At 40.8% G+C, this 23,391-nt stretch overlaps 2 protein-coding genes across 4 annotated transcripts; one reads left to right on the top strand and one right to left on the bottom strand.

The window, feature by feature from the left end:
* Positions 1-267: 267 nt before the first annotated feature.
* UPB1 (beta-ureidopropionase 1) lies at positions 268-13,233 on the top strand. Its single transcript, XM_069031078.1, has 10 exons — positions 268-432; positions 1,078-1,249; positions 2,670-2,757; positions 3,464-3,558; positions 4,520-4,681; positions 7,537-7,706; positions 8,375-8,456; positions 9,301-9,343; positions 10,064-10,218; positions 12,974-13,233. Exons 1-10 carry the CDS (start codon positions 332-334, stop codon positions 13,055-13,057), a joined length of 1,152 nt encoding a protein of 383 aa, XP_068887179.1. The 5' UTR covers positions 268-331; the 3' UTR covers positions 13,058-13,233.
* GUCD1 (guanylyl cyclase domain containing 1) lies at positions 13,152-23,383 on the bottom strand. Of its 3 annotated transcripts, none has more exons than XM_069031080.1 (6): positions 23,264-23,383; positions 21,580-21,664; positions 19,970-20,135; positions 19,143-19,234; positions 17,305-17,546; positions 13,152-16,826 (listed from the first exon to the last, which is right to left on the bottom strand). In XM_069031080.1, exons 1-6 carry the CDS (start codon positions 23,298-23,300, stop codon positions 16,735-16,737), a joined length of 714 nt encoding a protein of 237 aa, XP_068887181.1. In that variant the 5' UTR covers positions 23,301-23,383; the 3' UTR covers positions 13,152-16,734. The 3 variants fall into 3 exon arrangements, with proteins under 3 accessions (XP_068887181.1, XP_068887180.1, XP_068887182.1); XM_069031079.1 differs by lacking the exon at positions 23,264-23,383 and adding an exon at positions 22,917-23,249; XM_069031081.1 differs by lacking the exon at positions 23,264-23,383 and adding an exon at positions 22,933-22,951.
* Positions 23,384-23,391: the final 8 nt, after the last annotated feature.

Raw genomic sequence — 23,391 nt, 5'->3', positions numbered from 1 at the left:
CTATTCTGTGCTCATATAGAAGGTCAGGGACCAACATAATCGATTTCCACGCCAAGTGACTTTTTGCGGACTCTCCGACTTTTGTGGTTCCTTTCGACCACGAGCATTTACGAATCCTGGGCGCTCCCTTCCCGTTTGTGGCCGCACTCGCTCCAGGAGCGCCGAGAGTCCGGGAATGGCGCAGCTCTGCCCCTGAGGGCACCGCCGGCACCCGACGGGACCGTCCCGCCAAAACCCGTGAGGGGAGCGGGGCGTGGCCGACGGGGCCGCCCGGGACAAAGTCCACGGGGCCACCGAGCGCCTGAGGGGCTGCGCGCGCCCATCCTCCGCCATGGCGGGAGCCCTGCAGTCCCTGGAGTCGTGCCTGGAGCGGCACATCCCGCCCGAGGAACTCGCCGAGGTGAAGCGGATCCTCTATGGGGGCGACGCCAGGTGCGCCACCAGGACGGGCTCGCCCCCCGCTTTGCGGGTTTCCGTCCCTCCTCTCCCCGGGCTCCGCGGGGATGCCCAGCCCGGGAGTGAGGGGAAGGAGTCAGTGTGAGGGCGGGTGTGCAAGACACAGTGCTGGGCTGAGGGGAAGAAGGAAGAGTAGGGCTTTTGGTGCTGCAGTGAGGTGACAGGGGCATTTTGGAGGTGATTCAGGTGTGGGGAGCAGGGCAGTGTGAGAAGGTGGACAGGGATGGAAGACCTGACGGGAATAGTCGAGGCATCGGGGTGATGGAGCTGAAAAAGTAGGGTTAAAACTTGAGGGAAATACATTGGAGGGAAAGTGTTTATAATCCAGGTATGGCAGGTGGAAGTTTGTGCGTATGTGCGCCTTGATTTCTGCAGCAAGGTGTTAGCGTCTGGAAATGACGGAGGAGGACAGAGGGAGATTGCTGACATGGAGGTCAGCAGTGAGACTGGCACATGAGCTGGTCACTGCCTGTCCCTTGGCTGATGGATGAATGTTGGGGCATGAGAGCTTGAGTGTCTCTGCAGGGTTAGACGGAGTTGTGATCCCCTTGGCCCACTTTATTCAGAGCAGAAAAGGAGAACATCTCATATTGAAATATCTTTGTTTCCTGTTTAATCCAGAAAACTTGATTTGCCAACTGCTGCATTGTCAGCAGCTCAGGAAAGAGATTTTGAACTACAGGGCTATGGATTTGAAGCTGCTCCAGAGCAATTGAGAAGGCCACGAATTGTTCGAGTGGGACTGATACAGAATAAACTCCCTCTTCCCACAGACACAGCAGTGGCAGTCCAGGTATACAAACTGGGACTGGGGCTGTTCATAACTCCTCTTCTGCTGGATTGAGACATAACACAGTTCGGGTGTTGATTTTAGGAACTGTATCCTGAAATGTCTAATGATTGGCAGTACAGGACCCATCAGAACTGCAATAGAGCATCCTGTAAGAAATTTGAATGGCACATTTGGTTTTATCGTTTCTCAGAAACATCTCTTGTGTTTACCTAGCATGCCCAAATTGCTCACAGTTTTTCCAAAGCTAAATATTTAGCAGCTCATTTTGTACATGAAAATCTTTTGCCTCTAAGATGAAACATAAAAGCATTTACACAAAATCAAAAGGGATGGCAACCAGTGGAAACCACAGGTGCAGTTCTAGTTTTAATTGAGAAATGTTCTGTTATAGGAAAATCCATTAGAGGAAACAGATTAATAAAGCTGTGTTCATTATTCTTTGTACAGCAGTGAGTGAAATCTTATTACAAGATAACATGGTTTAGTGGTGGCTTGGCAGTGCTGGGTTAATGGTTGGACTTGGTTGATGATCTTAGAGGTCTTTTCCAACCTTAATGATTCTGCAGCCATCTTTTGGACCCAAAAGCATGATGTGACATATATGTATAGAAATAGCCTCCTAAGAGTAGCTTTAAAAAAGTGAAAGAAAACACTGCATTTATAAAATCTCCTGGAGTAGTAGTTCTGTACAGTGACAGGACAGAATATTTCTGAGGTAGTTTGTTTTGGAAAGATTATCTATCATGGATGCAAGTCATTAATTCAATAAACGGATCAAGTTTGTGGATTCTTTATAGCAGCTGTTGAATAAAATACCAGCTGTATTAATGATTTTACCTTATAAATAACTAGTTAACTATTTCTGTAAATCAACATACAGTTGTTGAGTTCATAGGTCAGTGCAGTCTTGTCTTTATTTTTTTGACACCTGAAGGTAGCAATGTAAAGTGCTACACCTATGCTTATCTTTAAGTAGAATACTCTAGAAAACTAATTAATAAATGCTTTGATGATTTTTCTTGGTAATAATTACTTAGCTCTTAGGACAGAGGGCTTAACATCGTCCTGTAGGTTGTTTACAATGAGCAGCAAAATTACAGTTTTTGTTGATTCTATTAAGATTTTTGGCTTTTTGCAAGTCAGGCAACAGTGAGTTGCCATCTATATAAATGTTGCAACCATGGAATTAGAATCCCATTGGAATGCTTTCTCTATTTTCAGCATCTAAATGCTTTTAAAAATCTATATCTGACTCTATTATCAGTGTTCAGGAATGATAGCTTGAGTTACTCCCCTTGAAAGCAATGGCACTGAGTATAGAACAAGATAAATTCAATGTGAACAAAGGTTGTAAAACCAGGCAGTTAATACAAAGATGAACATGCAGCTGTTTTTATAGTGTGACATTTCTCACAATCAGGTGGCTGCTCTGCACAGACGCATCGAGGAGATGGTGGGAGTGGCTGCAATGTGTGGGGTCAACATTGTGTGTTTCCAGGAGGCTTGGAGTGAGTATTTTCTGTGATTCCTTGTAGGCTGTCAGATGTCAAGTGCCTTCTGTTTTAACAGGTGTCCTGTACTACAAGTATGTCTTGTAAGTGAACAGTAGAAATCTTCCAAGATAACAGCAATTGACCGTAGTGATTTACTTCCTAAAGGACAAACCAAAGAGTCTGAGGTAGCAGAACTGTATGGAAGAGTTGGGGTCTGTTACGTTGAAGACTGCCATATGATATTTGGAGCTCCTTCATGGCATCCTTTATGATCCTTTCCTCATTTTTTTTTCTCTTAAAACTTTGGCATTTTTTTCTAGACAGGTATTATAATTTAAAAATCTATTTTTAATTAATATGGGGTGTTTGAGGCTTAATAGAAGCAAAACCCAAAACGAAGGCCCATTAAATGTTTGTGAAAACAAGTTATTCATAGTGAACAGTAGTGACTGGGGTGTATTTTGTCTTTTTATCCCTGCTGAGACTTCACTAAGTGCATCCATTCTCTTCTGGTTTGCTCTATGTGAGATCAAAACTCCTTGCCCTTGCTGAAAATATTTTTAAATGGCTTTTGCCTTTAAACAAGAAAAACAGTTGAATCATTCTTACTTGTTTGATTTTTTTTATTTTAATTTTTTATCAGTATTCATGCAAATAGCTTGTATTTTCTTGAGTGGCATGAACATTCTTGTACATTTTGCCTTGCTTTGGTGTTTTCCAGCCATGCCCTTTGCTTTTTGTACAAGAGAGAAACTTCCTTGGACTGAATTTGCTGAGTCAGCAGAGGATGGGCCAACAACAAAGTTCTGTCAAGAGGTAAAAAGCCAAGCAAGCAAGCAAAAAAAAAAACCAACCCACATCCAGCCCCAGCCCATAACTGCCACTGATAATGAGGGATTTCTTCTTTGTGTACCATTCTGGTATCACTGAGAAAACTGAAGTAATAAAAAATAAATTTTCAACACGCTTGACAAATATTATGATAGTGAATTGAAATAGAAATGGACAAGAACAATTCTACTCAATATTTATAGTTTAAACCACTCTGCATTTAAAGACTACCTTTTGCCATGAAAATCCTATGAAACTGCCCATTTAACTATTCCTGAATTTTACAAGGGAGGAATTTTTCTTTGTACAGATAATTTTATTTTCTTTTTAAAAGGTGTTTCTTGCCTAGAACAGTTGAGCATTAAACAATCCTTGTACAAAGGTGTGAGGAGAATAATAGCCTTTTCTGAACAGGGAACACTGTCACACAACTATTTGCATTTCCCTCTGGAATGACACAAATGTAGGGAACTTTTTTGGACCCAAGGAGATTTGTTATTGTCAGGCTCTTGTTTCTCCAGAGACTGTTGATTAGAAGTTTAGTGACAGAGTTTTATTTTCTGACAACTTTTTTTTAAATAAGAAAATTGGACTTGTTTTGGTGTAAAATTTGCCCAGCTGTGACTGAGCTATTAAAAATTTTGTATCCAGCATAATATCTTTAGTCTGATCTAGGGCAAGTACATGTTGCTTCTCACTATGGAATTAATGACACTGGAAGTTTGGAGAAATAAAAGAAAGGGAAGTGATGTGAAGGAAAAGGCAATGTACCAGTAAACTGGCAGGCAGAATTTTGCTATATTTCTCACTTGTACCTGTGTTATTCAGTATTTGTAGTTAACATGTAATGCTGTTTCAGTTAACTGTTTTCAGCTAGCTGTGGTGTCTGTCATTCTGGGGTACTGCAGGTTGGTGTATAATAGGGGAATTGTGTTCATTTGTACAGCTTGCAAAGAAATACAATATGGTTGTGGTATCTCCAATCCTGGAGCGAGATGAACTGCATGGTGGAATTCTGTGGAATACTGCAGTGGTCATTTCTAATTCTGGAGCTCTCCTTGGCAAAAGTAGGAAAAATCACATTCCAAGGGTTGGAGATTTCAATGAGGTAAGATGCAGTATTGTAATAATTAAGTTAGTCTTACCTTGCAGCTTGGTTTGTGCCAACATGGGTTGTGTCAGAGTCACAGTGGCAGGAAATGCAGTGTGTTTCTAGAAAATGTGGTTCACTTACTGTTGAATCAGTTTTTCTCAGATGAAATGATAGTAAGTTAATTTATCAAGAAGGAATAATTTTTGTGAGAGTGATGAGTGTTAAACGAAGAATAACATTGAATCTTGTTAGGTACTCTTCCTTGGCCTAGTGGAAACTTCAAAAGTATCAAGTATCCTTTAAAAGAATTCTTTTAAGTTACAGCTGTGTTGTGTTTGTTGTGCATGATTGGCTTGGGTAGTTTTGTCATGTGTGCATGTTGAACTTAACTTTAATTTGCAGGGCAATTGTTTCATGGTTCAAGCATGAACATTACTTACAGTCTTTCTCTATTTCTCTGTGAGGTTGTCTTGGAAATGACAGTTCTTTTGCTTGTGTTTATTCAAGCAGAATCCCTTAATTCATTATGCCTCTGACTGAATAGCTGGTTTATGGCATCTTCTGTCTACTAATCACATTATTGCAACTGAAGCCCCCAGCAGGTTTTGGGCCATCCTCCAGAATCAGCTTCAGAAACTGAACTGGCAGTGAAGGCAACATCAGAGGAAAACTGGTAGATCTGAAATGTGTTTATCCATCCATAGAATTATCACAAGCAGAAAGATGAGGATTAAAAATTAACCGAAGTCTAAAAATACATTGTCTTACCTAACTAAATCTCACCTTGTCAGCTAGAGTGAGTAATTAACAGAAGCATTTGTTCTAAGCACTGGAGGCTGCTATGTACCTGCAGTTGCTTTTGCAGACCTGATCAGGCTGGTTTGAGTTTCTCCAGAGGAGGCTGTTAATAGAGTTCTAGACAATGAATTTCAGGCAGTCTGTCAGTCACCAGTGTTAACTTGTATTTTTTACAATTATTTTGATATTTTGTATTATTTTATCAGGTCTGCCCTTTAGTTAGCAAAGTAGTAACTAACAAATCCATTGGTTATTTTCCACATTTTTTAATTTGTTCCTTATGTAATCCAACAAAAATAAATTCCTGTTGCTTGTGATAAAATATGATGTCTTTCAGTTTTCCAGACAGTGTTTAGTGGAGAATCAACAGATTCCAAGAAACTCATTGTTTCCAGCTATGAAACTGTAATGAGAGACACCTAAAAAAAGAAAATATTTTTACTTTTTCATGTGAAGTATAAATAGAGTTTCATTAAGAGTTTTGCTAAAAGAAGTTAGTTCTTAGAATCCTAAATGCCATAATTACTACAAAACAATCTGTTTATAGCTTCCAGATATACTGTAATGATCTGGCATTTCTTCTTGTATCTACTTTGTTACAGAATCAAGTAGTGTTTACCCAAGACAACACTGTCTTCAGCTGGCTTTGTTAGCAAAGCATTAAGTTCACTCTTCTGAGCTGAACAATTCTGATAAAGCAACTTCAGAAACCACCCAGGCTACAGGAAAGGATCATATTCATCTGTGTTACTTTAATGTTTTCTTTATCAACAAAGTTAAACCTCAAAGAAATATTGAATTTGAAATTATTTCTTGTGGGTTGTCTTTGTAGGGCAGATGGAAAAGGAGCCTTGTTAAAATCATGCCAGTTGAATCAGTAAGAACTAAATGGAAAGGGCAAAGAGATTGGTCTGTGGCCTATTCAGCCATGTGTGGGAGGCCATATAGATAAAAATCAATCCTTCTTGAGACATCACAGTTTATTGCTGTGGAGATGACTGTGACCTCTGGTGAGAAATAAAGAAATAGGAACTGATGAATTCCCTGAAGCAACAGCATTCTTGTTTTTCTTCTCCTATTGTAAGAAAAGAAACTGAGAATAGGAGAAAAAATGGAAGTATATTCATTCAGCAGAATTGTTTTGAAAAATGATTGTGTGAGCACTCACCATGTGGTCTGCTGTCTACAGACATGAAAGGAGATCAAATCAGTGCCCAAAGGACTGTGCAATTTCATGAGACCTGATAATAAGTAAGAAACATGAGATGTTACTTTTACTGAACATACTGAACCTCTAGACCTTGGTTTCAGAAGGTGACCCTCCTCCATCTGTCGTGCCATTGGCCCACAGTTACACGAGGCCCAGGTTTGCTCCCCAGCTGTAACTGCTTGCTTTAGGCCTCAGGTGTTTCTATTTCCTTCAGGACCAATGGCGGTGGTGGTTACAAGGAACAGATAATTTCAATAAGGAGGGGTTTGCTTTACAACACACCTTCCTTGTCTGATAAGAGCTATGTCTCACGGGGTCAGGATGATGGATTGTGTCCCTTGCTCTTCTGTCTCAGGTTGGCACCAAAGGATACTGTCAGGGGTCAGCCTGGCCACTGCAACTTCTGTACTCCTTTGGTATCCACAACATTGTATAAGGAATGTTGTATGGCATTTTCTGTCTTGTTCTTATCTGTGGGTCTTTATCACTGTCTTTGTCTCTGTCTGAACCTGGTGATAGTACTTTCAGAAAGCAGCACATTTTGGAAGTGCACTGCCTGCTGCATAAAAAAGTTGCTTTGCTTGAAAGCAGGTATAAGTGTAATTTCAGTGAATACGCACTACTGCTGCTTTGGCATTTCTGTATTCATCTTTTCTGCTGCCTAGTGCTTTTGTAAATCTTATTCATCCTATTATCCTCAGCCTTCCATTTACAGATTAAAAAGCTTTTTTAGTTAGATGTACTTTTTTGCACTTTTTTAAGAAGTCTGCCTTTGTGGGTTTTTTTTGTTTGGTTGGTTTTTTGAGGGTATTTTTTAGGTTTTTTTGGTGTTTTTTATTTGTTTTGTTTTGTTTGTTTGTAGTCTACTTACTATATGGAAGGAAATACAGGACACCCAGTGTTTCAGACACAGTTTGGGACAATTGCTGTGAATATCTGCTATGGGCGCCACCACCCTCTGAACTGGCTCATGTATAGCATTAATGGAGCAGAGATCATCTTTAACCCTTCAGCCACTATTGGGACACTCAGGTAAAATACAAACTGATCTGTGCCATTGCTCCATTTCTGGGTTAACTGAACCTCTGAGCCCCTCGCTGGGGCCTAAAGGGCACCTTGCTGAGGTCTTGGAAGTGTAGTCTCCTTGTTTTGTCTTCACAAAGGAGCCTGCATTCTCATCCACCTGGAATTTTGGGCTCCTGGTCTGCTCCCAGTAACCGATTCTCTTTCAGAACTTTATTGTACATCAGCAGGTTTCCTGTCTTTAAGACAGCATTAACCAGCATCCAGCTGGTTAATGAAAACTGAGAGTTTATTTACATTTTTTATGTAATATTTTTGCTATATAATAGGTAGTAGTCATGTTCAGGCTTATCTTAGCAGCTTGCATTGTCCACCTAGGAGTGTGGGATCAAACTGCAGTTTACAGAACCAAGCTGAGATACCCTTTTCTCAGAAACATTTTTTTTAAACTGTTGTTTATGATTATCAGGCCTCTTGAACCAGACTGGACCAGTGTAAATTGTCCCTTGAGATTAATCTTCTGCAGATTAACATTAACTGCACCCTACTGACTTGATTTCCTAAAAGCTAACTTTGGCTTCTTTGACAGAAAATGTGCAGTGTGAGACAGTGAGAATCTAGATTTAGGACTGAAGTGTACAAGTAATGAATACCTGCTGCCTCTTTGTGTGTTGCAGCGAGGCACTGTGGCCAATTGAAGCCAGAAATGCTGCCATAGCCAATCACTGCTTCACGTGTCCCATCAACAGAGTGGGAACGGTTTGTATCTTTGTTGTTTCATCTCATTCCATAATTCAGGTGTTGGAGCATGAGCTCATTCAAGGCAAGGGACTGATAGCACTGGAATTCATGGATTCCTCTGCTGTGTAACTACTGTACTAGGGTTTATGATGTGATTTGAAGATGGACAGTGATGAAGAGATTGAGAGCTGCCTTTGTTGCTGGCAGCCCACTTTTTGGTTACAGCTGCTTCCTGTTCTTGAATTGAATCTTTGTTGTAGGCACCCACCCTTTTGCTAACTCTCCCAGTTTCTCTGGTGAAATCAGTATTCTTTTAGCCAAAATGACTGAAAATTTCATATACCCTCGAGTCAGTGGTAAACAACTGGTGGCTGTTGTACAGATACTACCTCTTTCTGGACTGTAAAATTCTATAATGAAAATTATAAGTACATGCAATAGGTCATTCTTATCTTCAGGTTAGTCCAAATACCCTATGTGTGTGTTTTTTAAATTAGATTCCCTGCAAAAATCCAGACTTGTCCTTGATGATATGTGAATATGTTTGCCTTTTTTTGTGATCTAAAAAGATATGTTTGGTTAAATATCACCTCTTTTGCCTCTTCAAACTTGCGAAATGGATATGAGGCATGTTCCCCAAAGTGTATGAACAACAGTCAGTGGTACAAAAAGACCTTGTGTTCTATCCTATCCCTCAGAGAAACTAGGCCTCTCTTATGGCTCCCTTTAGACAGTGCTGATCGTGTGCCAGAAAAAAAATCTTTGTAGATTTATATAAACTTCCAAAATATGATAGACTAGCAAGGATTTCTTGAATTAAATGGAATTATACTGCCACCTATGGATTCCTCTTATTTCACAGGAATACTACAAAAACGCCTTTACTTCTGGAGATGGTGGAAAAGGTATGTTCAGATATCACATTCAGTACCAGTTCCCAGATTTGCTGGAAGTTAAAGAGAATGATTAGTGAGGAGTATGAGATTTCCTTGTATGTACTTATATGTTGAAACACTATAATTTGTGCTGTGAGAACCATGGCTGCCTGTGGCTCCATCCAGAGTGGGCCTGAGCCTTTTTTTAGCCAGTTCTTAGCAGCTGCATGAAAAAGGTCAGTGGTATCCATTGCTTAGTAGTACAACAGATGTGATTGATTTTTGGCACAACTCAAGAGTTGTGCAATAAGACATAACATCTTTTCTGTGCCTCAAATCCCAGTGTTTTCACCTCTGACCTTTCATTGAAAATTGAATGGATGCATCTCTGTCAGCTGTTTTGAAAATGTATGATTTGACAATTAGAATTCATTCAAATGCTAAGTAAAAAACAATGAAAGCAAAGCCTTAAGTCCAGAGACTTAATAATGAGAAAGCATAATGATGCATTATTTGAAAGGCAATGCAGTGAGATTTTCCAGATAATTTGATGGTGTACTGTGCATGAAAGTAATTACTGGCCAAAACTGCAGTTATTTTAGGGTCATGCTGCGACCTCTTGATGATGATTGTCTTGCCTAAAGGACAGTGAGTTCCCAAGAAATGAAGTCAGGTTTTGTGGGACACTGCATGTTAAATTAGATACCCATTTGCAGATGGCAATACATGCTTTTTAAAAATCTCTTTAAGCACACCATGAGTTGGGGCATTTCTATGGCTCGAGTTACGTAGCTGCGCCAGATGGCAGCAGGACCCCAGGACTCTCTCGCACTCAAGATGGGCTCCTGGTGGTAGAGATGGATCTAAACCTCTGCAGGCAAGTTGGTGACAAGTGGAATTTTAAGGTAAGCCTGATTATAAATAAAATATGATATTAGAACAAACAAGCTTTGATAATGATTCTATGATATTACAATAGTTAAAAGGCAGCCTTTCTTTTTTCTTTTTAACGGTTCAGAGCTTAAATTGTTGAACTAATTTAACAGGATGTTATGGAGGCCAAAAGCATAAAGAGATTTGGAAAAGGAGTAGATAAATGCAGGGAAACTAGGCCAGTAGCTTTCAAATGAAAACCTTAGCCTCAGGACCTTAATGTGGACTGCCAGGAGCTCTGAAGATTGCTGGGGAAGAGTTTATGCTTTCCTTATGCAGTGAACATAGGTATTTGTTGCTGAGCTGAGCCAGGCATTGGATCTCATCTAATATGATACTATTATATATTCATAAAGGCCTTAATTGTCGGTTTTGGTGAAATTTAGTGAAAACTCAAACCCACAAGCTTCAGAGAACTTTCTGAAGGCAAACTTTCTGCAATGTTAACTTCCTGAATTTGTGGATTTGTTGAAACTACAGAGAAAGAACTGTGTACTGTGTATATTCATTTCTGAAGCATCTCAACACACTTTTGAATTTATCTAAATCAGATTAAGATGGCTGCAAGCCACTCCACATGGCTTTAACAAACCTTATTTATTACTATTTTTTTTTTGTATTCTGAGGTAAAGCTAATTTGGTTCATCTTTCCAGAGGGCATAATTGGATTTAATATGTCCAGCAGCAGTGCTGGTTGAAGAAATGCCTGCCTCAGCACAGCAGCTTGCTAACCCTTCAGTTGTGCCAGTAGAAGCTATGTGGGGGTGCCATATTATGTGCTGATTTAGTGGAGTGACCAGATTTTTTTTTTTTTAAACAAATGACACTGTAGTTCCTTTTTAAATCTGATCAAGTTTACAACAGACCACACAAAGATCCTGTTGGAACAAAAAAACAAAAGAAGTGGCAACTTTGGAAATAGGTTTTGTTGATGAAGAAAACATCTTCTTGCTTCTGTGGAGACAGATCTTTTGTTCTAGTCCTCAGTACTGCTAGAGACTAGAACTTTTTTCCCATCCAGTCTTAAGATCAGCATCATTTGAATTGTAACAAAGTAGACCAGAACTCCTGGCTAGCAACTATACAATATATGCAGGTTCTTCAGTGATCACCTAGTATTTAAAATAAGTAATCATTTGCAAGGAGTGTCAATTTTTGAACATCATGCTACTGCAAGCAGATATTTATTTTATAGAGCTGGTTTATTTGCCTGTTGAGTATTACAATATGGTGCAATATTCAACATGTTTTGTTTTAGTTTAACGTAAAAATGAAAAGTCTCTGTGGACTTGAAATAAGCTTTCTAATTAAAAAATAACATTTTCTTATCTAGAGCTTAATTTCTTTGCTAATATTGCTAATCCATATATAGGGGCAAAAACCAACTGATTTCAGTTCATCTTCTGGAACAGAATTGCATTTGTTATTTTACAGATGCCTGTGTTAGGCATGTGGTTGTTGCCGTAATAGAATTAAGTCAGGCAGGCATTTAGTTTTCCTTTGCCATCAAAGTCTGAGGCCTTTACTGCAGAGTAGAGGCTTGGTGTGTCAGGAAGCACATGGAGCAATGCTTATAACAGCTTAGTAGGGGTATCTGAACGAAAGCAATTGTATTGATTAGGAAAAATAAACAGTAAAAGCAAAACACTGCCCTTTGGCTGTTTTGTGTAGAATTGTATATTTTTTGTTGTCTTCAAGTCTTGTGCTGTCAGCACCTTAATTTTATGTTGATGGTGTGGAGTGCTATTGTTGTGTTTTAACACATAAGGCACAGCTGAGGTTTTGTTTATGTGACAGGGGAGAGCTGTTTCCTTTTCCTCTCAGTTGTGGCCAAGACAGAGGTAGTTCTTGCTGAGGGGAATGAGGAAGAGCGGTCTCCGGTTACCCACTGCAGAAAAAGAACCCTTAACAGCGAGTAGGAACCTATTTAACCTGCTCTGGTATCTGCAGTTTGCACCCAGTGGTGCCTGAAAGGCACATTCAGTAGAATGTCTTTGCTAAACTTAGAGTAGCAAAGGGGTTAAACAAATTAAATAAAGATGTAATTTGCCCCTCCAGAGCCAATGCTGTGGGCTGTGCACTTCAGAAGAAGATGACAGCACTACATCAGGTGCTGTATTGCAGCACTTCCAGCATGTCTCTGTTGCCCAAACCATTGATATTTTGTATTATTAAAGGGTGAAGTAAGAGGAACCCAAACACTGTCAGTGGCATATATGCAAACTTACTGCTGGCAGCAGGGTTCCTTGGTTGTCAAGGACATGACATGAAGCCCTAATTATGGAGACACTCCTTTGCCTTCATTGACGTAACTTAAAAAATTGTTGATGCATAAGAAAGCAAGTCCACCTTTCACATCCAACTTTCAGCAATCCAGAATAACCAGACTAGCCATAAGTAGTAAGTCAGCAGACATGATTGTCACTGAAGGAGAGCTCCAAGACAGGAAGATGTTAATTTAGAAGTTTGACTTTTTAGGGTGGAAATAGACTTCTTTTTTGGGTAGAAATACAGTCCTAGGCAACATAATATGAGTTCTTTTATAAAAAACAGTTTGTGCTAAGGCACTGGAGATCTTGAATTTTGCGTGAATTATGGTTTTGATGTTTGGGACAATTAAATCATATATGGTCATAGAAAAAACCAACCAGTGGATAATAAGTATTTTCTACTGAAGTACTTTTGTAGCTCACTGAAAGAACTGAAGCTTTGATTTTTCTTTTACAGATGACTGGTAGATATGAAATGTATGCAGAAAAGCTTGCTGAAGCAATCCAGCCTTACTTTATACCCAATATCATCAAAGAATAAGAGAGAACATCTCATTACACTCAGATGTTACAAGACAAATTCGAAGTTACTGTGGGATAATAGCTTTACTGTGAATCACAAGTTGTTGTTTTAAAACATGTTGTCAGTTTAATTTCATGTAACCAGCTTTAATTAATAGGATTCAAAACTGTGTTACGTAAAATAATTGAAAATGGCTTCTTGAGTGTTGTTACTTACACTAATGTCTGAAGTTTTGTTCCTTGCTAGAAATACATCCAGTGTTTTTCTAGTGTAGAAACACATACAGTGTACTGTGATGTAGTTGATAGAGAGGATGAGTTCAGAGGATATGAAACTTTTTATGTAAGCTTTGCATTGTACATCTATTTATTTCCACTTTCCAGTTTTTACCCTCTGCCCAAATGCATAATTTAGGGAGAAAGGAGGCAGAAATTGTTTTCATCTGGGTTTTGTTTGCTTTTTCTGCTTATGAACTACTTGGTGCAGTTCTGTTATAGCTGAGTAATGTCCCAGACACCCCCATTATTTGAAGATCTGTGGGTGCTGTAAAGCAAGACCGCTTTGGTTCTGTTGCCTTTTACACAACCACAGCTGGATCAGTGTCTTTGATGGGCCCCTTCAAGGTGCAGAAGTTGTGCTCAGAGAGATGCTTTGGTACCTTCTGAAGCTCAGTGCCCTGAAGGGAAGCAGAAATAGAGACCCTGGCAATGCATAGGCAAGGCTGGGGCAGTTGGATGCTTTTCACTGTGAACAGAAAGCTCACGATGGGTAAGGAAAACTCCTTCCCTGGGGCTGCACTCCAGTAGGATATGTGGTGGTTGCAGAGTACACAAACCAGCTGTGGAATAAAGGTCCTAATGATACATTTGCTATTCTTAGGTAGTACTGTATTCTGAAATTTTGCAATGAAATCTGAAATTTTTGTTCAGGCAATGCAGACTGAATACAGCCCAGCAACTGAATTTATAGCTGTAATAAATATTTGAAGTCTTGTTCTTATCCAATTTACAATTTCAGATTTTCAAAAACATTTTTCCTAATAAGTTGTTAATAAATACACTTGCTACATTATGTTACAGGGTTATCTGTGAGTTTAACCTTTATTGAGAATGGCTTAATTACAAATAAAAATATATTTATGTATAAAATCCCTGCATGTAAAATCCCCTTCCTTTGCTATTGACATCCTGACAGAAACAAAGCAACTGAACATTTTCAGAATGAGTGTTTTGATAGACAGTCTTGTAATGGGAAACCAAGTTTCAGAAAATGCAGATGTTCTGAATGCTTGTGCAGTGAGCTGCTTTTTCAGCTGAACTTGTGTCATATACACTTTTCGCTTGGCTTTTACTTCTTCCTTGTGTTTTCATCTGTAGCTGTACACGATCCTGTTGTAACAGTGGACCTGTCCTTTTGTCTGCACTAGCTTAGACAGCTTTGTTTATCTTTCACTTTTGTTGAAGCATTTAAACCCTGGGTACCAAACACTTACTAGTCAATATTGTTACACTCATCTGTGCACTTCAGGACACTTAGCTTGCCCTTAAGCTCATGTTTTCTATAAGCTCAGGATTCACTTTTGGTAACAGAAACAGTAAGATGCTAACTGTCAATTACAAGCCTTTTGTGAGAACTGATTTAACTAATCAGGCCTTCTCTAAGATAAATCCTCTGGCAGTTTAATGGTATTGAATTAACTACCTACCTGAAAATGCATGGGTTAAGGAAGTACTCTTAACAGCCTGCAGCTTACATACCTGTTAGTTATTAACAGAGCTAATACAATCTCTCTAAATCAAACATCATGATTTTTGCCCTGGACATAAAAATTCTCAGATCAGGAGTCTTCTGGTTACTTACTTTGGAGGAGTTGAAAGGCATTATTTACAATAGGTTTTGTACCTTTCTTCTGGAGGGATTCTGCTGCTGGCACTGATGTACCGGTTCTACACAAATCACATCCTACCTCTTACTCATTTTGCAGCTGTCAGTGCCAGAATGTATTTAAACTTCACCAACGATAAGCAAAATTTGACATGCAAAATTTCCTGTCATGTACTTTTGTTTGGAATTTTTTAAGGGTTGCTGCATTTTAGATGTCTGTTACCATTTTTTGCCTTTGTACAAAGGAGCACTCTTGATTCTACTAAGTACTTAGTGAACACTGTATAGATACTTTCCAGTTAGTCAACAACTGATGAAAGAAAATGTTTATCTTGGTAAAAAAACTTTCTATGCTGAAAGTAGATTCCTATTTATTATATCTACCAGTAAATAACAATATCCTTTTACTGTTATTCCACACGGTTCCAGAACTTGAACAGTTCTTTTCCTAAAACTATGCCAGAGGTGTGGGATCTCTGTCCTAAGTGCAAATTTTCCTAGTTTTATATCAGTGCTGATTTTCCTACTCACTTTCATATAGCCAGGACTGAAGATTGAGACTTACAGGAAATTATGATGGATGAAGCTGAAAATAAGTGGCTTTTTCTTACACTTTAGAGTGCTCCTTGTGTAGCAGAGGAAAGGGCTATGAATGGGCTGCTACCACTTTCACTTAATGTCTCAATACAGCAAAAACTTAATCCAAATACAGCTGTAGTATAAGAGCTAGAAAAATCTAAGTTCCTGCCTTCTTACTTGTAGCAGAGATGCTTGTATTTCCTCTTTTCTTAATTGATTTTAGCTCTTCTTAGAAGGTCACTGACTAATACCAACAGCAAAATTTGGCTCAAATTAAGATTCAGCATTTTAGCTATAATGTAGTAGATGCTGTCATATATTTACACTTTACACACAAAATATATACCATTAGTTTGGATGATAATTTTCTGCATTTGCTTAATAAGTTTAAAGTTCATATTTAGAATGGATTCTGCAGAAACTGGCACATGTGGGTGGCATAACATTCAGAGCTTTTTCCAAAGAGCAATAAAGACTTTCAAGTGCAAATAAAATTTTTCCACTTAAACTTTTGGAGCAATATGGAGCTCTGAGCACTCATCCAAGAGGATTTAGCCAAGAGATGGATTTTGTAGTGCAAGGGAGTAATTCCAGTATTGCAGTGCATAAACGCTAAATCTCTGTTAATTTGGTACATGGGAAGTTTCCTACATTGCAGGCAATACTGATGAGCCAATAAGGCATTTTTTTGTTATTTAAAAGTGGTTTAAGTTAATATTTTTTTCCTTTTATAATACTCTGCTGAACTTCAAATCCATAGATTTTGGATGAAGAGCAGCCCTTGATGCTTTGACAGAGAGAGAAGCAGGTATTTTTTATTTTTTTTTCTTTGTTTACCTAAACCTATGTAAATATTATCAAGTGTTAAAGTTCATAAATGTGGTGCTTTTTTCTTATGTGTTTAATTTTAAAATAAGCTGAAAGTGAACAGGCTCTGTGCCTGTAGTTTAGAACTGCTGTCAAATGTGCAATGTTGAAAATTAGGAAAAAAAAATAAAACCAGAAACAAACCAACCGGAGACAGACATTGCAAAATCAGATACATCATCAGAAAAAAAAAAAAAAAGGTAAAGACAGCATTGCAATATAGGTCCTGTCAATGTCTATAAAGCCTCCCTTGTTGAAGGTCCCACTGCAGTTCAGGAGTGAGGTGTGTGCAGGGGAGTCCTGAGACAAGCAGCCAGCTGCCATGCAGGCTGTGCAGGAAGGGGCAGGAGTGTCCTCTGTGGATGTCAGCTGTCTGTGTAGATGAACAGAATATCTTCATCAGTGCCATAACTTGTCCTGGCTTCCTCGAAGTTACTGATGCTGGTGCAGCATGTTCCTGGTAAGGAGGAACAAAATGTTATGAAAAATTCAGAAGGATTTGCTATTGAAAGGTTCTTACACTGGATGTAACAGCCTCCACAAACAAAACTAGTATATAGACTAGACCCAGCAGCTTAGGTTACAGCTTTATTGGGTAGATTTTTTCACCTTAAAGAGCTCGCTGAAGTAATGCTGCAAATAGGTACTCAGTTGGCCCTTCTGTTACATTCTGCACACACAGTTCAGCATCTCTCACTAACCCATCTGAAAGCCAAACAAGCCATTTGCTAGAATGCCTATATGAATGCTTCAACTAAATCACACCACAAAATGCGGCACTGATGTAATTAATGTGGCAAAACCCCTTCTGACAAATTGGGTAACAATGCTTGAAATGCCTGCACACTGTGAGGGGAGGTCCAGCTGTGGCTCTGTGTTAGACTTGTTAGTAGTGCACTGGCTGAGAATCCATCCAAAAGGGACAGGCTACTTACGGTCAGCATAGGCAGGGTTATTGTAGTAAATACTCCCTGAGGCTTTGTTGTAGCCACATAACACTATGAAATGGCCCTGGTAGTCAGGGCTCCTGCAGAAGCACTTCTGTCCAATGGGAAGGAAGCAGCAGTATTTGACAGGACTTGAGCAAAGATCACACAGTAGCAGGACTGCGTTCACAAGGACGATGGCTACGTGACCCTGGGACAGGTGGTTTTGGATGTCTTGAACGGTTACTGTGCTGCAAGGAAAAAAACAGACACACTTATTGAAAGAGGCTGGCCTAAAGGAAGTGCGTGGTGGTGGACAGTGCAGCTGGCACAGCTACTTCTGTATCACAGGTACAGGTCTTTGCTGTTAAACCCTGAAGGCTTCGCTATGGACAAAGCCTGACAGAACCTGCAGCATTCAAGGCCTTTTCATTTCATTGCTGCTACTGAAGTGCAGAACAACGGCTCTGGATTCTGCAGTAACACATTCTGAGATGACATTCACATCAGATGCCCCAGAGAAGAGAATAAAGGAACTGGCAACTCAGTAACTTGAGGCATTTCTGCTGTAGGAAAATTTTAAGTGAAGTGTTCTCTCTTGTGGTTAGAAAAACTTATCTCTGAAACACCAAATCTTTATTGACTGAGTGGTTAAATATTGTGTAACCACTAACCAAATTAAGATGTGCCCAAATTTGCCTGTGTCACAAAGGACTGTGTTTCTCCCAAGCTGCAGTTTTGAATCACCTGATACTCTTGAGGCTTTATTTCTACAGTACCTCCTACAGAGAGTAAGTATCCACCAAACATAACCTATAACCTCATCTGTTAAATGCTGTCCTTCACTGAGGCAGATGGTATGTTCTGTATACATGAGAATTTCATCACTTGGATCTGTTCCAGATGTCTGTGCTGTGTGCACCACCTGATTGTACTTATGTGCTTTTTATTTCATCTTTTCCAGTGTCACTTCCCCACTCTGATGCCCCAGCCTCGGTACTGCACAGGTAGATAGGCCCTCTGTCCCTGCCTTAATCAAGGCCACAATCTTGCAAAAGCAAGAGGAACTGAGTGTCCATTCTGTCCTGTCACAGCTGTAGTTGGAGTGATGGTGACTCCACGCGTGTTAGAAAGGGCACTTGATTCTGCTAAATGTAAGTTACCCTCCAGCATTCAAATGCTGTTGCGGCTGCCCCATATCCTGTCTTCTTTGCTTACCCCTAATCATTTACCCCACTTCGACAACAGGCATCCAAATCCAGCTTCCCTGTAAAAAGGGACGCAGCTCAAGTTGGATACTTAGTCCTTTCCCAATAGAATTTCACTGCTGGTTGTGAAACAATTCTGCAGTTTTTCCATTTCTTCTGGGTTTGCAGTTCTTTCATGGAATTCCTTCTTTCATGGTCCCCTTGGCAAAAGCTCCTATGCTAACTTGTACTTTGCATGTTTGTGTAGGAACAGAGATCCATAATGTTTGCATAGCTCTGGGAACAACGAGTTCTGTACCCACACAGAATTCTCCTTAATTCCAGCAATGGCCAGTTAGAGTGCTGTAGGCACTCCCTACTGCCTAAGTGTAATGGATAACCAAATTCAAAACATAAACAGTCAGCTCCTGTCAGCATTTTCATATCACTTATTTTACATCATGGCTAATTTTTCTTCAAGCTTCATTATTAGCTCTTGGTGTGCATGGGGTTTTTTGAGACAGACATAGTAGAAGGACACTAATTTGCAAAAAAAGGCTTAGGGCTTGATTTCAGTCTCTTTCAGCAGTTTAGCTTGGTGCCTCCAAGAAAAGCAGGGGCCCACAGAATCTCCAAAGAGAAAGAAAACTATAAGCTTACCATTTCTCCACCAGCACCTTGCAGTCTTTGGCTTGTGCAAAGAGCTGATTCACTCGATTCTCTTCTGTGTCAAAGTGCTTCCTGTAAAATGACTGTGGAAATAACAGAAATTCTGAACTGGAATGGTGTTTACCTTGGGTAATCCACCACTTAAGAGTCTGCTACAAAGGGCCTGCATAAGTTGGAGATCTGGCTATGGGATAGAAGGTCTCTCCCTTAGCTCACTGGAAGCAGGACAAGGACTTCTGCTCTGAATTACAAAATAAATTCGCTCCTGGTCAGTTATTGTTGCAGTTTCTATCCAGTGGCTGTTCAGCTGCCTACATGAGAGAAGCCTGTCTTGTTTCCCAGGGGAAACTGGGCAGGAGCTTGTATTAAAGCCACTGCTGCTACAGGCCCTCCTTGGCCCTTTGTTCGCAGTCCTGGAGAGGCCAAGCTCTTAGTGGATGGGAGGCTGAGTTCCCCTCTCACCTCTAGAGGTGGATCTTCCAGGTCAAGGCTGAGGCACGGTGATGGGGAAAGTGTGGAAGCTAAACACTGCTGCTGCCCAGGCTGTACCTGTTCTGTAGATAAATACAGGGCTTCAGTCTCCAAGGCTGTCAAATAGGTTGGAACCTTTTATGAACACTACATGCAAACTTTTTAAAAATTCAAAAGATGGAATCAATACGTGGGATCATACTGCCTTTGGAACAGATTTGTGCCACCTTTGGCAGTAGGTCAAATTAACCGTGGTTGACTTGTCAGTAGCACAGCAGAGCTTTTATAGCATGATACTTGGGGCTTTTAAAGCTGCCTGCTCTTCCCCTACAGATGAGAATACTAACCTGATTTTTGTAGCCCTTGTCCACTCCGAGTGTCTGGGTGCAAAATTTATGCTTAACTCCGAAGTGCCGCATTAGGTAGGCCAGGTCAATCGTCCAGATACTCTTTGTTAACTGGAGTTCCTGGATGGCTTTCTGAAACTCATCATTGTCCAAATGATTCAGGTACCTATGGTATTAGGAAAGGCAGGGGAAGGGAAGCACAGATCTTAGGAGAAGTAAAATGTGTGCTGTAGCCCAAGCCTCTACATCACAGCACATAAAAACTGAAGGAATGGGCTTGGCTAAGAAATAACAAAAAAAAAAAACCAAACCACCAAACCAACCCACAAAAGAGACAGAAATTTAAGGGAAGGGAATAGGGAATATTTAACTGGATTTATTGCTGACTTTTTAAAATTGGAAATGTGTGGTGCCTTGACTGTTTCAGAGTGTTAGAAGTGTACAGGTGCTGTACCAGAGGCAAGCTGGTATAGAACTCTGTCCTGAAGGATTTACAGTGTAAATGTACAAGTGTATTAGAGCCAACACAGAAAGAAGAGTTAAAAGACTAATACTTCCTTCACGCAATAGATGGATTTCAAAAGGAGGAGCCGTAAAGGAATTCAGTAAATATTTAGAGGACACTTGTCTTAGGCACTGATGACACAAAAGGAAGAAAAGGGGAGATGAAGTCAGGAGGAAGCTTGGGACAGGCTGCAAAGGGGCAGGGCGAGGCAGTTACAGGGAGTTCTGAAAGTAAGAAAACAAATGGAAGTAAATGATAAAAAATAAAAAGAGACCGGAATTGAGAATGCAGGGCAAACAACGTCAGATCAGCAGGGTGAGAAGATTAATCTTGGAAGCTGAGTTTTGGGCAGACTGGATTGGCAAAGAGGTAAAGGGAATATAGGTTAACAGTAGTCAAGATGGGAAATTACCAGCACACGGACTAACGTCTTGGCAGAAGGGATGGAGAGAAATGAAAATCTTCTGCTTCATATCTACTAAGTGGACATCTAAATAGGTATTTCTCCTGCACCTAAGCTCATGTTCCTCTGTGGAAGGAAAGAGGAGTTCAGCAGGACAGCTACTAGTTCAGAAAAAAGTAAAACTAAAAATAAAACAAAAAAACACCCCAAAGGGCAACACAGTTTTGAAGCTGAAACTACTCCTGGAACACAAACATTCATCCCACCAGCTGGGGGCTTAGCAGGACAGAGGTAGTACACGTACAGCACACACTCATAAACTGGGATACACCTACCCATCATTTGAAAACACAGAAAGGAATCAGGTGAGTCACAGCTAACTATCAGTTCTGAATTGTAACAACAGGAAAGAGGCAACACTTTCTATGAGCTTATGCGTGTCGTAGAGCTGATTTGGTATTCTGCATCTGTCTAATCAGTCAATTGTTCAAAAAGGTCTGAAGTTCAGTTTACTTTCCCTTGCTCCTGCCAGAGAGCTGGGTCAGGCCCAATCAGCAGTCACTGTCCAAGGGTATCTCAAAAACTGCTGCTCTCCCTAAGACTGAACTCATGGCTGCTTCAACACACCTCTTCTCCCTGGGATTTGCTTTCTGCTATCCCTCCCCATGGAATGGGATTTCCCACACTAAGAGAGCCACTTACTGAAGCACCATCCTGGAGCAGGCCAGCCCGCAGTCCCAGTGGTACAGCTGCTGAATCACTGGCACTTTCAGCTGGATGCAGTCAACTGTGTGAGTAGAACACGAACGATGTCAATCCATATAGGAATGTTTTGCCATGCCACTAAAAGTCAGCCTGTCCTCAGTACTACAGCCACAGAAACTTAGGAACATGTTTTTGTCTGATTGGTAGGTAGATTTTTTTTCTTTCTTAGGGGAACATACTTTTAGTATTTCTGTATAGGTAAGTATTTGGTTTAATCTTGTACCCCTTTATTGTTCCATACCTAGATCACTGCATTTCCACCCCCTTTTCCCTTGGAAGTTTCTTTTTTTTTTTGGTGGGATGACATACCCACCAACCCTCAGCTGAAACTGTATCTCCTGGATAACAGCAGGTAAGACACAGGTATTCATCCTTTCTCTTGTGTCTGAATATACTTCTGTGCCACAAGAGGAGTTAAACCAAACTGGGAGAAAACATACCAAGACCTCTGGGCTGGAATCTCTTAGAAGTCCCACAGATTTAAGCCTTTTCTATAGATGTCTTTTTTTCTCAGGGATGGTAATTTACAGAATTTTAACAAAACTCACAAGTTAAAACTCACAAGTGGCACCAGTTGCCCTTTTGTATTAATTCCATCAAAACCTCAGTAGAGAGGGGAAATTAATAATATCTACCAAAATGTCCCAAAATACAAGCTCCATCCTCTGCCTTAGTTTTTATTTTTATGGAGTTGGCAATGTGGTGGTTTCAGTTTCAGGAACACCCTCACCACCGGCAGGACTTGAAGAGCTGTGCCTGTCATTGCTACTTCAGCACTGACCAAAGTGAGTTAATCACAAAGGGCTTTTCTCAGTAACCTTTGATCTAGAAAGGACCTTAGAGCAGTTTTTTTAACAAGGTCATCTACATTTTATGATGGAAATAAAAATGCATTTGACATCATGTGGACTTGTCAAGTTTTGATGTAATACTATTTATATTTTTCCTAGTTGTGCCCCTGTTTAATCATGACTAGTGGCATACCAGTTGATATATTCAGTCTTTTTAATTCATCTAGCTTAAGGTGATCTCAAGTATCATAACAAAAAAAAAAAAAAACAAAACCCAAAGAAAATCAATTCCCACTTGTCCTCAAACCAGGACTTCTTAAATGTTTTATCATCATTTTTTCTTGGCATGTTATGAATCAGTCCCCTTTTTGTTAACAGCCAGGGCCTCTAGCAAGTCCCACGTTAACCAAGGGGTACATATTTTCTACGTGAAAGCTTCAGAGAGCACTAACAAGTTTTCTTGACCGTTCAGTTTCCAATCACCTGTTTCCCAACACACCCAGAGCTCTTCAGGGATGGCTGTCGGCTGTCCCAAGACGAGATACCAGCCCATGCCTGTAAATCACCCTGCGAACCCCGCTGCGGTTTGCCAGATCCCCGCCGCCACGACCTTAACGACGGAGCCGGCAATTCCACATCGCTGCTGCGGGCGAAACCCGCAGCACGGCGGCTCGGGAGGACGGAGAGGCGGCCGGGGGCTCCGGCGGGGCCCTCAGGAGCCGTCCGCCGTGACCACTCCTAGACCCGTTCCGCGGGCGGACCCCGCCGCCCCCCCGCCCGCGGAGGCCCCGCCGCAGCGCCAAGCACCGGGCTGGGCGAGCCGCACTAACCTGGCGGCGGCTCCCCGGCCTCCCGGGGGCTCTTCATGGCGGTGGCGGCACCCGCCGCCCGCTCACGGCCGGCCCCGCCGAGCCGGCGGCACAGCCCCGGGGCCCGGCGCTGGCTCCTCCCGGAGGCG

Source organism: Aphelocoma coerulescens, chromosome 15 (genome assembly GCF_041296385.1).
Source record: "Aphelocoma coerulescens isolate FSJ_1873_10779 chromosome 15, UR_Acoe_1.0, whole genome shotgun sequence".
In the NCBI taxonomy this organism is placed as follows: Eukaryota; Metazoa; Chordata; class Aves; order Passeriformes; family Corvidae; genus Aphelocoma; species Aphelocoma coerulescens.
This window is presented reverse-complemented; position numbering and strand designations above follow the sequence as displayed.